Consider the following 16,471-nt stretch of genomic DNA (forward strand, 5'->3'; position numbering starts at 1 on the left):
TGTTGAACTCAATATTCAGTCCGGAAGGCTGTAAAGTGCCTAGTCGGAAGATGAGGTGCTGTTCCTCCAGTTTGCGTTGAGCTTCACTGGAGCAATGCAGCAGGCCAAGGACGGACATGTGGGCATGAGAGCAGGGTGGAGTGTTGAAATGGCAAGCGACAGGGAGGTCTGGGTCATGCTTGCGGACAGACCGAAGGTGTTCCGCAAAGCGGTCACCCAGTCTGCGTTTGGTCTCTCCAATGTAGAGCAAACCGCATTGGGAGCAGCGAATGCAGTAACTAAATTGAGGGAAGTGCAAGTGAGATGCTGCTTCACTTGAAAGGAGTGTTTGGGCCCTTGGACAGTGAGGAGAGGGGAAGTAAAGGGGCAGGTATTGCACCTTCTGCAATTGCATGGGAAGGTGCCGTAGGAAGGGGATGAGGTGTAGAAGGTGATGGGAACGATCCCTGTGGAATGCCGACGGGGAGCTGAAGGGGAGATGTGTTTGGTGGTGGCATCATGCTGGAGTTGGCGGAAATGGCGGAGGATGATCCTTTGAATGCGGAGGCTGGTGGGGTGAAAAGTGAGGACAAGGGGGACCCTATCATGGTTCTGGGAGAGAGAGGAAAGTGTGAGGGCGGATGCACGGGAGATGGGCCGGACACGGTTGAGGGCCCTGTCAACCACTGTGGGTGGAAAACCTTGGTTAAGGAAGAAGGAAGACATGTCAGAGGAACTGTTTTGGAAAGTGGCATCATCAGAACAGATGCAACGGAGGCGAAGGAACTGAGAGAATGGGATGGAGTCCTTACAGGAAACGAGGTGTGAGGAGCTGTAGTCGAGGTAGCTGTGGGAGTCGGTAGGCTTGTAATGAATATTGGTGGACAGTCTATCACCAGAAATTGAGACAGAGAGGCCAAGAAAGGAAAGGTAAGTGTTGGAGATGGACCATGTGAAAGTGATGGAGGGGTGGGTATTGGAAGCAAAATTAATAAATTTTTCCAGGTCCAGACGAGAGCATGAAGCAGCACCGAAGCAGTTATTGATGTACCAGAGAAAGAGTTGTGAGAGGGGGCCTGAGTAGGACTGGAACAAGGAATGTTCCACATACCCCATAAAGAGACAGGCATATGGGTACCCATAGCCACACCTTTTTGGAGGAAGTGAGAGAAGTTTAAGGAGAAATTGTTCAATGAGAGAAGTTCAGCCAGACGGAGGAGAGTGGTGGTGGATGGGGATTGTTCAGGCCTCTGTTCAAGGAAGAAGCGGAGAGCCCTCAGACCATTCTGGTGGGGGATGGAGGTGTAGAGGGATTGGACATCCATGGTGAAGAGGAGGCGGTTAGGGCCAGGGAACTGGAAATTGTTGATATGATGTAGGGCATGAGAGGAATCACGGGTGTAGGTGGGAAGAGACTGGACAAGGGGAGAGAGAACAGAGTCAAGATAGGAAGAAATGAGTTCCATGGGACAGGAACAGGCTGACACGATGGGTCTACCAGGACAGTCCTGTTTGTGGATTTTGGGGAGGAGGTAGAAGAGGGCCGTCTGAGGTTGGGAGACAATGAGGTTGGAAACTGTGGAGGAAAGATCTCCAGTTTTTATGATTGTATATCATTGTGTGCTGGTTTCTTCATGGGGCTACAGGACAATGCATCAGCTGTGGTCTGCTACTTATCCTGGATGTAATTCTGTTTTGGCATCAGATCTCATGAGCTGTAACCAAAAGCTTTGAATGCAGGATGACATCTTCAGCAATTCTTTGGTGTTAAGCAGGGTGACTGAGGGCTTTTGATCAGCCTGGTTAGTAAATTTAAGTCCCAGGACATAATCCAAAAGCTTTTCACAAGCCCATGTACCGTCAGGGCCTCTTTTTCCAATGACAGCATACCACTGCTCTGTTTCTGTCAGTGCCTTGGAGGCATAATATACCGATCTGTGAGAGCCATCTCGCTGAAATTTGAACAATCCAGCCCATGGGCCAATGGGCAATGCGTCATCCGCAACCTTGGTGGATAGGTCTGGCTTGCAATGGGTCAGTATTTCCCAGGACATGAACATGTCCTTGATTGTGTCAAATGCCTTCTGCTGGTGTTTGTCCTAGTACCAGGCTTGGCCCTGTTTCAGGAGTTGTAGTAATGGTTCATTGATGTGTGCAAGGTTGGGCAGGAACTTACCCAGCTGCTTAACCATACCTGTAAAACATTGAAGCTCTGTAATGTTAAGGGCTGGTGGGAAATTCTTGATGGCTACGGTTTTCTGAGGATCTGCTTGGATGCTAGATGTGTGAACAATATGGCCTAAGAAGTTGATGTTGGGTTTACAGAACTCGCATTTATGATTAAGTGTAAGGTCCGCAGCTTGTAAACATTGTAACACTGTTCACACTCAAAGTGATGGATCCACAAAATAGAATATCGTCCATATGGCAGATAACTCCATCCAGCCTTTCCAAAATGCCAGTCATGGTACGTTGAAAGGTCTTGGGTACTGAGGCAATTCTGAATGGTAGATGGTTAAGGCAGTGTGGGCCAAAAGGCAAGATAAATACAGTTAACAATTTTGACTCCTCAACTTACGAGTGCTGCCAGAAGCCGCTATTGGTATCTAGTTTAGTGGAAACGGAGCTCCTTGCGAGCTGTGCCACACTTTTGTTGACAAATGCCATGGGGTAGACCTCTCTCTCCATGGCCTTGCTCAAATGCATGAGGTCCACACAAATACAGAGTGAGGCTTGGGTGCAAGGACCATTCCAGAGTACCAAGCAGTTTGTGTTACCAGTGATATCACTCCCTGGTGTAACATGAAGTCAATCGCTTGCCTCACCTTTTTCAAGAGAGGATGGGGAATCTTTTGTGTGGTAAATAATCACACGGGCTTGGCATCTGGCTTTAAAGTAATGTGATTAGCCATATGGACTTCCCCAGACCCGTAAATAGTTTCAGAAACTACCCCTGGAATTTATCCACTTTGTCCTGGTTCTTCTACCTTGTTAAAAGTAGACTCTCTGGCTCAGTAATGAGCACTTCTGATTTGGGATAACAGAGAATTTCTGTATATAGTGAAGTGTGGCAGTCACCTGTCCCTGCACTTTGAGTGCCTCAAGACCATGTAGTCGAGTTGTAGATGATTGGAGGAATTCATGCTTCAGCCACTGTACCTGTATCAGACAGAATGGACACTCCTGCACCTGTGCCCAACTTTAAAATTGGTTTTGTGGCCAATGACTATGATCTCCACACTCTCCTTGGATTTTGCAACTTCATCCAAGAAAGGCACTTTGTGTTTCTCTGTATCTTCTATTTCCTGGATACTGCTTGTTCTGATCAGTCTCCCTTTAAATTTTATAGTAGGAAGCTTTCTGTTACAGCATACAGCTTTAAAACGGCCCTGTCTCCTGCAGGCATGTCGGTCTACATGTATGCAGGGTCATTCTTCACAACTAGGGGGGTTTTTGATGTCACAACAGGAGAACCGGGTAATGGCCTCGGCCACCCTCTCCTCATTCTGGGTCTGCTTTTTAGTGGGTGCACTGGTACCTCTATTGCTCACAAACTGGACTGAGTCAGAAATCTGACTCTCCACCACCCCAGCTTAATACTCCGTTCTGTCCCTCCACCACATCTCGCTAATTAAAATGCCTTGGATAGAATCATAGAAAGTTTAAGCCACAGAAAGAGGCCACTTGGCCCATCGTGTCTGCACCAGCCAAAAAATGAGCCACTCAACCTAATACAACTGCAGGTTATGGCACTCGTGATGCATACCCAGACACCTTTTAAATTAGTTGAGGGTTTCTGTCTCTACTGCCCTTTTCAGGCACTGAGTTCCAGACCCCCACAACCCTCTGGGTAAACCATTTTTCTTCATCTTCCCTCTAATCTTTCTACCAATCACTTTAAATCTATGCCCCTCAGTCACTGACCTCTCTGCTAAAGTAAATAAGCCCTTCCCTTCCACTCTATTCAGGTCCTTCACAATTTTGTACATCTCAATCAAATCTCCCCTCAGCCCCCTCCGTTCCAAGGAGAACAACCCCAGCCTTTCCAATTTTTCCTCATAGCTGCAATTTTTTAGTCCTGGGTGGCAACATCCTCGTAAATGCCCTCTGTCCCCTCTCTAATGCAATTACATCATTTCTGTAATGAGGTGACCAGAACTGCACACAATACTCAAGTTGTGGCTTAACTAATGTTTTATATAGTTCCAGCATAACCCCCCTGCTCTTATATTCTGTACCATGGCTAATAAATGAAAGGATTCCATATGCCTTCTTAACCACCTTATCACCCTGCCCTGCTGCCTTCAGGGGTCTGTGGACATTCACTTCCTCTACACCTCTCAGTATCCTCCCATTTATTGTGTAATCTTTGCCTTGTTTGACCTCCCCAAATGCACCATCTCACACTTCTCTGGGTTGAATTCCATTTGCCACTTTTCTGTCCACCTGACCGGTCCATTGATATCTTCCTGCAGTCTACAGCAATCCTTCTCGCTGTCAGCTACACGGCCAACTTTTGAGTTGTCTACAAACTTCTTCATCATTTCCCCTACATTTGCGTCCAAATCATTAATATATACCACAAAGAGCAGGGGACCTAGTACTGAGCCCTGTGGAACACCACAGGAAACAGCCTTCCAGTCACAAAAACACCCGTCAACAATTACTCTTTGTTTCCTGCCACTGAGCCAATTTTGTATCCAGTTTGTTACATTCCCCTGGATCTCATGGGCTTTTATTTTTTTAACCAGTCTGCTGTGTTGGACCTTGTCGAAAGCCTTGCTAAAATCCATGTCGACCACATCAACTGCATTACCCTCATCAATCCTCCTTGTTACATCCTCAAATAATTTAATCTAATTAGTCAGCACGACCTTCCCTTAACAAATCCGTGCTGACTGTCCTTGATTAATCCATGCCTTTCCAAGTGCCAGTTTATCCTGTCCCTCAGAATTGATTCTAATACTTTGCCCACTACTGAGGTCAGACTCGTTCTATCCCTTGCTCCCTTTTAAACAAAGTTACAACATTAGTATATCTCCAATCCTCCGGCACCTCACCTGTATCCAGTGAGGATTGGAAAATGATGGTCAGACCCTCTGCAATTTCCTCCCTGACTTAGACCATTTGACCATAAGACATAGGAGCAGAAATTAGGCCATTCGGCCCATCGAGTCTGCTCCGCCATTCAATCATGGCTGATAAGTTTTTCAACCCCATTCTCCCGCCTTCTCCCCGTAACCTTTGATCCCCTTACCAATCAAGAACCTATCTATCTCGGTCTTAAATACACTCAATGACCTGGCCTCCACAGCCTTCTGTGGCAATGAATTCCATAGATTCACCACTCTCTGGCTAAAGAAGTTTCTCCTCATCTCTGTTCTAAAAGGTCTTCCCTTTACTCTGAGGCTGTGCCGTCGGGTCCTAGTCTCTCCTACTAATGGAAACATCTTCCCCACGTCCACTCTATCCAGGCCTTTCAGTATTCTGTAAGTTTCAATCAGATCCCCCCATATCCTTCTAAACTCCATCGAGTATAGACCCAGAGTCCTCAAACGTTCCTCATATGTTTAGCCTTTCATTCCTGGGATCGTTCTCGTGAACCTCCTCTGGACCCTCTCCAGGGCCAGAACATCCTTCCTGAGATACGGGGCCCAAAATTGCTCACAATATTCTAAATGTGGTCTGACCAGAGCCTTATAAAGCCTCAGCAGTACATCTCTGCTTTTATATTCTAGTCCTCTCGAAATAAATGCCAAAATTGCATTTGCCTTCCTAACTACCGACTTAACCTGCAAGTTAAACTTAAGAGAATCCTGGACTAGGACTCCCAAGTCCCTTTGCACTCCAGATTTCTGAATTCTCTCCCCATTTAGAAAATAGTCTATGCCTCTATTCTTCCTACCAAAGTGCATGACCTCACACTTCCCCACGTTGTATTCCATCTGCCACTTCTTTGCCCATTCTCCTAACCTGTCCAAATCCTTCTGCAGCCTCCCCGCCTCCTCAATACTACCTGTCCCTCCACCTATCTTTGTATCATCTGCAAACTTAGCCAGGATGCCCTCAGTTCCTTCATCTAGACCATTAATGTATAAAGTGAAAAGTTATGGTCCCAACACTGACCCCTGTGGAACTCCACTAGTCACCGGCCGCCATCCTGAGAAGGACCCCCTTATCCCCACTCCCTGCCTCCTGCCAGACAGCCAATCTTCTATCCATGCTAGAGAGGTGTCAGCTGTGGCTCAGTTCATAGCATCCTCGCCTTTGAATCAGACGGTTGTGGGTTCATGTCCCACTCCCGGAAACCAAGAACTGTGATTGTACTCGAAAAAGTTGCAATCTGTGACTGTTGATAACTCGAAAGAGTTTCTATCCATGCTAGTACCTTGCCTCTAACACCATGGGCTCTTATCTTACTGAGCAGCCTCCTGTGTGGCACCTTGTCAAAGGCCTTCTGGAAGTCCAAGTAGATAACATCCATTGGCTCTCCTTTGTCTAACCTACTTGTTATCTCCTCAAAGAATTCTAACAGATTTGTCAGGCATGACCTCCCCTTGATGAAACCATGCTGACTTTGCCCTATTTTATCATGCACTTCCAAGTATTCTGAAATCTCATCCTTAATAATGGACTCTAAAATCTTACCAACGACCGAGGTCAGGCTAATCGGCCTGTAATTTCCCGTCTTTTGCCTCACTCTCTTCTTAAACAGGGGGGTTACATTAGCGATTTTCCAGTCCTCTGGGACCCTCCCTGGCTCCAGTGATTCCTGAAAGATCACCACTAACGCCTCCACTATCTCTTCAGCTATCTCCTTCAGAACTCTGGGGTGTAATCCATCTGGTCCAGGTGATTTATCCACTTTCAGACCTTTCAGTTTTCCGAGCACCTTCTCCTTGGTAATGGCCACCATACTCACCTCTGCCCCCCGACTCTCTTGAACTTTGGGGATGTTACTCGTGTCTTCCACCGTGAAGACTGACGCAAAGTACCTATTCAGTTCCTCCACCATTTCTTTGTTCCCTGCTACTACTTCTGCAGCGTCATTTTCCAGCGGCCCAATGTCCACTTTTGCCTCTCTCTTACCCTTTATATATCTAAAAAAACTCTTGCAATCTTCTTTTATATTACTGGCTAGTTTACCCTCATATTTAATCTTCTCCCTCCTTATTTCTTTTTTAGTTGTCCTCTGTTGGTCTTTGTAGGCTTCCCAATCCCCTGGTTTCCCACTGCTCTTCGCCGCATTGTATGCTTTCTCTTTAGCTTTTATGCTGTCCCTGGCTTCTCTTGTCAGCCATGGTTGCCTCGTCCTCCCTTTAGTATGCTTCTTCTTCCTAGGGATGAATTTTTGCTGTGTCTCCCAAATTACTCCCAGAAACTCCTGCCATTGCTGTTCCACTGTCTTTCCTGCTAGGCTCATCTCCCAGTTAATTCTGGCCAGCTCCTCCCTCATGCCTCTGTAGTTGCCTTTATTCAACTGTAATACCGTTACATCTGATTCCTGCTTTTTCCTCTCAAATTGCAGGGTAAATTCTATCATATTATGGTCACTTCCTCCTAAAGGTTCCTTCACCTTAAACTCCTTTATCAAATCTGCCTCATTACACATCACTAAATCTAGAATTGCCTGTTCCCTAGTGGCTTCTTTTAACAGCCTGAAGTACATTTCATCCGGCCTAGTGATTTATTCACTTTCGTGGACGTTAATCCCCTTAATACTTCCTCTCTCCCTCTGTTTAACATATCCAATATTTCACACTCCTCCTCCTTAACTACAATGTCTGCATTGTCCCCCTTCTTTGTGAAGACAGACACAAAGTATTCATTAAGAACCATACCCACATCCTCCACCTCCACACATAGGTTACCTTTCTGGTCTTTTCTGGGCCCTACTCTTTCCTTAGTTATCCTCTTACTCTTAATATATTGATAAAACATCTTTGGGTTCACCTTGATTTTGCTTTCCAATATTCTTTCATGTCCTCTCTTTGCTTTCACCCCTCCTCTTTCAAACCCCTCTCAGTTTTCTGTAGTATTGAGTTCTCGATGTCTGACATAAGCTTTCCTTTTCTGCCTTATCTCACCCTGTAAGCTCCTTGACATCCAAGGGACTCTAGATTTGGCCACTCCACCCTTTTTCCTTTGTGTGAACATGTTTACTCTGAAGCCCTTGAATTTCCCCTTTCAATGCCTCCCACTGCTCTGACACCGATTTACCTTCAAGTAGCTGTTTCTAGTCCACTTTTGCTAAATCACTCCTCAGTTTAGTAAAATTGCCCTTCCCTCAATTTAGAACTTTAACTCCCGTTTTATCCTTATCCTTTTCCATAATTATATTAAAACTAATACCAATCACTAATACCAAAATGCTCTCCCACCTTCCACCTGCCCAGCTTCATTTCCTAAAACTAAGTCCAGAACTGCACCCTTTCTTGTTGGACTTGCTACATACTGGCTGAAAAAGTTCCCCTGAATGCAGATTAAGGATTCTGTTCCCTCCATTCCTTTCACACTAAAACTATCCCAGTTAATATTGGGGTAGTTAAAATCCCCTATGATCCTCAGAGTTTTGTGCCCTCAGCTCATCGGCTTCCTTTACCACACTTCTTGCATTGAAGTATATATAGCACTTTTATTCCTTTAGCACTGCCAAACTCTTTTTTTATTTTCTATCTTATGTTTCCTCTGCCTTTCAGATTTTTTGACTCACTGATTTTCTGCCATCCATTACCATTTCTGATTTTTCCCCATCTGAGTCTACCCTCAGGTTCCCATCCCCCTGCCAAATTAGTTTAAACCCTCCCCAACAGCCCTAGCAAACCTCCCAGCAAGGATATTGGTCCCAGTCCCAGTGAGATGTAAACTGTCCAGCTTGTACCACCTCCCCCAGAACTGGTCCCTGTATCCCAGGAATCTGAATCCCTCCCTCCTACACCATCTCTCCAGTCACACATTCATCAGCTCTAACCTCCTATTTCCATGCTCACTAGCAAGTGGGACTGGTAGTAATCCGGAGATTACTACCACTGAGGTCCTGCTTTTTAGTGTCCTACCAAGCTCCCTAAAGTCTAATTTCAGGACCCTATCCCTCTTTCTACCTATGTTGTTGGTATCAATGTGGACTATGACCTCTGGTTGTTCACCCTCCCCCTTAAGAATGTCTTGTAGCTGCTCTGTGATTTCCTTGACCCTGGCATCAGAGGCAATATACCATCCTGGAGTCTACGGTCACACAAACACCTGTCTCTTCCCCTAGCTATTGAATCCACTACCATTATTCCTCTTCCGCTCTTCTTCCTTTCCACCCATGCCAAGCCACCTGTGGTGCCTCAAACTTGGCTCTTGCCGAACTCCCCTGAGGAACCATCACCCTCACCCATGTCCAAAATGAAAACCGGTTCATGAGAGAGAGAGATTTAGAGCACTCCTGTGCTCCCTGCCTGGTCGTCCTAGACTTTCTGGTGGTCACCCGTTCCCTCTTTGCCTGCATGCTCCAAACCTGTGGTGTGACCGCCTCCCTAAACGCGCTATCCACATAGTCCTTAGTGTCGTGGATGTGCCAGTGACTCCAGCCACCGCTCGAGTTCCGAAACCTGGAGCTCAAGTTTCTGCATCTGGTGACACTTTCCGCACATGTGCTTGCCTAGGCCATATGAAGTGTTGATGACTCCCCACATGCCACAGGATGGGCATTCTGCATGGCTGAACTCCCTGTCACATCTTAAGCTTACTTTTCAACCATTTACCATAAATTGGGGATCAGAAAGTAAAATAGATTTACTCACCAATCAGCTCCTTCTCTTGTTCCAACTACTGGAGACTGATAAAAAAAAAGCATCAGATGGGATACGTCTTTCTCCCTCTGCACGAAACTCCCACATGAACCAAATTCCCAACTCCACACACTATCTACGTTTTACTGAGGTGTAGTCTCCTGTCTCCTTGAGCACTCCTTATTGTAATGTTAGCTTTTCTCTGGACTACAGAAAGTCAGATAAGCGTTCATCAAGGACATACACCACAATATGGTCTCGGATGAGATCCTCCTTTAGAATCCCATACCCGTAACTATCAGCTAAACGATATAGCCCATTAATGCAAAAAAATCAATACTTTCTGCGGATTCCTGAAAGCAACTATTAAACCTTGCCAGTAATGCTCCTCTAAAGACTTAAATATGAATTGAAGGCCTTAATAACCTCTTCATAGGTTGCTGTATCCTCATTAACATCCTGTCTTACTAAAATGTCATCTGCACTGCTACTAACAGAATAGAGGAGTGTGCTAACCTGATCTTTAACAGGCTTCTGAGCTAACCCTGAAGTAGTCCTCTACCTGTTGAATCTGCAAAGCCAGCTTTTCCCAGTGCAAAATAGTTTGTAGAGGTAGGATTTTTTCCATGAATATCCGTTACTTTAATCGACTGTCTGGAGCTTTTCTTTCTAATTCATTGCTGTAGTCTTTCCCTCACTAATATATTCTTGATGACTTTCACTTTCCTGCCACTGGCAGTTTTGTCGGGGATCCCTGTGATTCAGTTAGTTTACCGTTGCCACCATGGAGTATCATCAGAAATGGGCCCAGAGTGGTTTAACCAGACTACTGGAAATAAGGTCTCCAGGAACTTCCAAACATTCTTACGTATATACAACAATGTACAGGACGACTAAGCACTAAGCTCCTTCCAGAGGCTTCTCCCTCGGAGTTCGAGAGACAAATGATCTGACATCACTGATGATGCATATTAGCTATTAGCATAATAGCTATTAACTCTTTTTAACTACATAAACTTCCCAGACCACAGCAATCAGCAAAATATATTCAATTTTGACAAATGTACTTTATATATACTAAAAGTATTGATCATTGAAATTTTATTTTAAACAATATTTACTTTTCAGTATGTTCCCTACACCAAGTCTCTTGATGAAGGGATGATGGAATCCATAGACTGTTGTTGAATACTGTCACTTTCACTCTCCTTAATGCTGCTCTTCACTAGTGTTAGAGTCTCATACTCCAGTAAAGGTCAGCTCCTCCTTCTGTTCCTCTGTTTGACTAGCCTTACAAAGGATCCCACTAAAACCTGTGGCCAATTTATCAAAGGGCAGATCCTGTTACCACATATTTGAGTGATAGACCAGAGGGCTGGATTTTCATCTTTGAGGCAGGAGTCAGGGGCTAGGCCATTCCCTGATGTCGCGATCTCACCTCCTGACTGGCAGTGCTGACCCATGCTATCTTCATGGGTGGGTGGGGGAGATGGGATGGAGTCAAGATCATCATCTCCTGCAGCAAGCCCTAGGTGGAGAATGAGGTTGGCAGATGCCATGGCAGCCAGGTTATAAGGCTGTTCACTGGGACATCAGCCCAGTTCTGGAGACAGATGACTCTCCCATATCCTCCTACACACTCCATATTCCCTGCTCCTCCATTCCCCTTCAGCCCCCCACACCATACCCCTTACTCCGTATACACTCCTCTGCCCATACCCCATCACCCCATAACCCCCTCAAACCCTCGCCCCCATATCCACTCACCCAGTATCCACTAAATACAGAACTCACAAACCCTATAACAGTGGAAGTCTTTGAGAAGCTCATTAATCTATCAAAATAAACAAACAGTAATTCAAAATCCTCTTAAATAAATCATTATCCTCTTAGGTGCACATAAATCTGTCAAAATAACCAAGCTCACAGTCCATTGACAGCTGTGTCAACAACTCCTGAATAGCTGAATCCATTGTTAGGTCGTAACTCAGCCAAGCATTCATAACAAAATTCTATTCAGCAAGTATCAACAAAGCCTCCAGACCTGAATACATTAAAGCCTTGAAGTCAGCCAGAAGCTCAGCTATCTGCCCAAGCTTTAAGACAATCAGATAGATGGTTAAACTGAACTTCAATGAAAACATGAAAGCAAAATGGATAATTGAGACAGTCAAATCTAATACCAATATTGTGCAATGCAGAATATCAAGTGGATAATGTACTCTAATACAACTGAAGACTTTTCCACTTCACAACGCTGTTCAATTTAATTGTCACTTACCTTTTCAATACTAAGCCCTATCATCAATCACTGTATTAACAATATGTACAAGTTATGATACAGCATTTCATTATAACATGTAAAGTTTGCAACACCATTTGAACTTACCTGCCATTCAGTTCTGTCATGAAGCTATTAATGTATATATTACTGGAAAATGTTTTTCTTTTAAAATAAAAGCTTAGTCTGTGGGTGCGTCTTAATTGGATTAAAGCCAGATAGTCTGGGTGCTTTGATGTGTACTAGTTTTGATGTGTAAGAGAGGTAGAGTGCGTTTGCATATGTTGAATAGAGCATTCAAGAAGTGGGGTGAAATTTGGCTCCTAGTTAGCAGAGACCAAGTAATAGTACTAATAAAATTGGTACTATGAAAGGGGTTTTAATGCTAGAAGAGGTGGAGTTCAAAGAGGCTGGTGATACATTGAGAATTTACATTCAATGAGCTGTGCTAGGTATAACAGACAGCAGTTTAGTATGTGCGGGCAGAGGCAATGTAAGATTTTTTTTTTAATTCATTGATGGGATGTGGGCATTACTGGCTAGGCCAGCATTTGTTGCCCATCCCTAATTGCCCTTGTTCGGAAGCATTTTTTTAAAAAGAGTCAACCACATTGCTGTGGGTCTGGAGTCACATGCAGGTCAGACCAGGTAAGGACAGCAGATTTCCTTCCCTAAAAGATATTAGTGAACCAGGCGGGTTTTTACAACAATCGACAATGGTTTCATGGTCATTATTAGACATTTAATTCAGATTTTTTTTATTGAATTCAAATTCAAATTCAGCCGTGATGGGATTTGAACCTGGGTCCCCAGAGCATTACTCTGGGTCTCTGGATTACTAGTCTAGTGACAATATCACTACACCATCACCTCCCCAAAGCAGTTGTAAGCCTCCAACTGTCTCCACAGGAACCAAAGTAAAAGGAACCTCATTATGAATTCGTAAAGTGAAAATGCTTTGCCTGGTGTCTGGTTAAGTTTATGGGTTGCTGTTGCCTTAATAGAGATTAGTTTGGAGGTTTATTAAAAGTAATTTGTAGCCATGTGTATATATTTAACCTGTGCAAATTAATAAAATGTTTCCTTTAGTTTAATATAAAACCTCTCGAGAACTGGTGGTCTGATTCCTGAATTTAGAGTTACATCTCAAACATATCACTTAAAAATAGGTTATGACAGTTGTTTAAAGTTTCTCGCTGGGATTTTTAAATAACTCCGCTTTACCGAACTGTTGGGTCATAACAGTTCCCAATCCCAAACCAGGGATCCCCCGTGGTTTGCAGTAACTTTGAGCTAGTTTGAACCTTGTCACCTTCACAAGCCAGCCCGATGCCATGGAAATTACATGGGGCCTGAAACACCCACTTCTGCAATGGAACAGGCAACATCAGGACAGCTGGACGCCGGCTTGTGACACACCCACTTATCAGGTGCTGATAAAAATTTCCAGCGACGGGAATGGGGACTGGAATCCAGGAATCGGGTTCTGTTCAACATTTTGAAAGGCTGTCTGATGCGGGTCAGCCCGGCATCAGGAAGGGAAGATCCAGCCCAGAAACTCTCTCCTAAAGCAACCTGGATCATGTGAATAAATACCAGTCGAGACTGGAATTCAACTCCATTCTCCACTGTTGGGAATTACTGTAACTCTCAGGCAGTCTGAGGTTAGCAAATAACACTAACAATTTAATTAATGATCCACTAGTGCAATATTAATATAATGGCATAGGAGAATTTTTGTCTCTATTTCTCTCTCACCTGAACTTTGCCCCCAGCTTGATTAACATTGTGCATTACCCAGAAATCACCATTGAACCATCACTCCATTCTCTACTGGTTCAGCAGCAACACATAAACAAAGTCACTTCTTCATTTTGTCAGGTGACCAGTTTGAACCAGCATCTGCTTCTTGCCAGACTAACATTATTTAATAGTTGACTCCAAGGAAATTAGCAACTGGGCATTAGCAAGAGGGTGAGGACACTGCTGCCACCCCTGGGAATAAGTTCAAAGGAAGCACGTAACCTCGCTGCCTGTTAGGATCTCAAAATAAATAAATCTGGAATAGTCTCAATCCAGTTTACCTTTGACATCCCTGGACTGTCACATTCCTGAAGAGTCCGTATTTCTATGTGTTCAGGTACCAGTTTGACACCATATTCTGGCATTTCTTCCCAGTGCTTTAACACATACAGAGCCTTCTGTTCATCAGTCATCATGGGACTTGTTCCTTTCTTGTTACCCCCTAGAATTTAAGAGCAATAGTTAGATAGAGGATATTCAATAATTCTCAACCCTCTGTAAGCCAAAAACTCCAAGAGATATGCAGTGTCCCAGGGTCTGAGGAGGCGAATTCAGCACTTCTTGCACAGTCAACACTTCCCTGACACTCAGCCATTCTCTCCAGTTCCAATCCCCTCCTAGCACCAACATTCTTGTTTCTCTCAGCATTGCGGCCAGTAATCCCTTGACCAGTCTTCCCCTGTCACTCCTTAATTCTAATATGTTCTACTCCCCAGCTAACCTTCTCCTTACTGCATTAAAGACTCACATTAATTTGGTTTTTACTTTTTGAGGGCTACATTGTTTATCTTTTCTACCATTGTCGCCAGTTCTGCCAATGTTAGTCCAGGCAAAATTCAGGCATGGTGACTTGACCCATTGCATACATGGATAATGCACCAAATTGAGTGATGTTGAGCCATTGGGTAAAGCTGTGAAAGTATGAAGCAGTCTGGGTCACTTCACAGAATCACAGAATTGTTACAATGTAGAAGGAGGCCATTCGGCCCATCGCGTCGGCACCAGCTCTCTGGGCATTTTAACTTAGTGCCAATCTCCTGCCTTTTCCCCGTAACCCTGCATGTTGTTTGTATTTAGATAATCATCCAAAGCCCTCTTGAATGCCTCAATTGAACCTGCCTCCACCACACTTCCAGACAGTGCATTCCAAACTCTAACTACTCGCTGTGTGAAAAAGCTTTTTCTCACCTCGCATTTGCTTCTTTTGCAAAATACTTTAAAACTGTGCCCTCTGGTTCTCGATCCATTTACGAGCAGGAACAGTTTCTCACTATCTTCTCTGTCCAAGCCCTTCATGATTTTGAAAACTTCTATCAAGTCTCCTCTCAGCCTTCTCCTCCCCGAGGAAAACAGTCCCAACTTCTCCAATCTTTCCTCATAACTGAAATGTCTCATCCCTGGAACCATTCTCGTAAACCTCTTCTGCACTCTGTCCAATGCATTCACATCCTTCCTATAGTGTGGCGCCCGGAACTGTAAACAATACTCCAGCTGAGGTCTAACCAGTGTCTTATATAAGTTCATAAAAACCACCCTGCTCTTATACTCTATGCCCCTATTAATGAAGCCTAGAACACTGTATGCTTTAGAAACAGCTCTCCCCACCTGTCCTGCTACCTTTAATGACTTATTTACATGTACATCCAGGTCCCTGCTCCTTCACACTTTTTAGAATAGTATCCTTTATTTTATACTGTTTCTCCATGTTCTTTGTACCAAAGTGTATCACCTCTCACTTCTCCACATTGAACTTCATCTGCCACCTGTCTGCCCACTCCACCAAAGTGTCAATGTCCTTTTGAAGTTCTACATTGTACTCCTCACAGTTTACAATTCTCTCAAGTCGTGTCATCCACAAACTTTGAAATTGTCCCCTGCACATCTAGATCCAGATCATTTATATATATCAGCAAAAGCAAAGGTCCCAATACTGACCCCTGGGGAACTCCACTACAAACCTTCTACCAGCCCAAAAAATACCTATTAACCATTACTTTCTGTTTCCTACCCCTCAACCAATTTTGTATCCACGTTGCTACCCTCCCTTTTATTCCATGACCTATAACTTTCCTCACAAGTCATTGTATTGAACGTCTTTTGGAAGTCCAAATACACCACGTTAACAGCCTTGCCTTCACCAACCATCTCTGTTGCCTCTTCCAAAAACTCCAGCAAGTTAGTTAGAAATGATTTTCCTTTTAACAAATCCATGCTGACTCTTCTGAATCAGTCCATATTTTTCCATGTGGCTACTAATTCTATCCCAAGCAATTGCTTCTTGAAGTTTCCCCACCACCGAAGTTAAACTGACTGGTCTGTAATTGCTGGGCAGATCTTTGCAACTTTTTTTGAACAAGGGCGTAACATTTGCAGTTCTCCAGTCCTCCGGTATCTCCCCCGAATCCAGGGAACATTGAAAGATTATGGCCAGTGTCTCTGCAATTTCCACACTCACTTCCTTCAGTATTCTTGGATGCATCTCATCCGGTCCTGGTGCCTTATCAACTTTAAGCACCGACAGCTTATCCAATACCTCCTCCTTTTCAATTTTAAACCCTTCTAGTGACTGAGTTTCCTCCTCTGTCACCATGGCCTGGGCAGCATCTGCCTCATAGGTAAAGACAGATGCAAA

General features: G+C 44.3%; 1 protein-coding gene across 2 annotated transcripts in view; it reads right to left on the bottom strand.

Moving 5' to 3' along the window:
• Positions 1 to 16,471, bottom strand: part of fer1l4 (fer-1 like family member 4) — a 291,481-nt gene that overhangs the window by 53,285 nt on the left and 221,725 nt on the right. For both annotated transcript variants that reach the window (XM_078535361.1, XM_078535360.1), the window contains one exon: positions 14,121 to 14,281. In XM_078535361.1, coding sequence (XP_078391487.1) covers positions 14,121 to 14,281 — 161 coding nt within the window. The remainder of the gene's footprint in view (positions 1 to 14,120; positions 14,282 to 16,471) is intronic.

Source organism: Cetorhinus maximus, unplaced genomic scaffold (assembly GCF_964194155.1).
Source record: "Cetorhinus maximus unplaced genomic scaffold, sCetMax3.hap1.1 HAP1_SCAFFOLD_409, whole genome shotgun sequence".
NCBI lineage: Eukaryota > Metazoa > Chordata > Chondrichthyes > Lamniformes > Cetorhinidae > Cetorhinus > Cetorhinus maximus.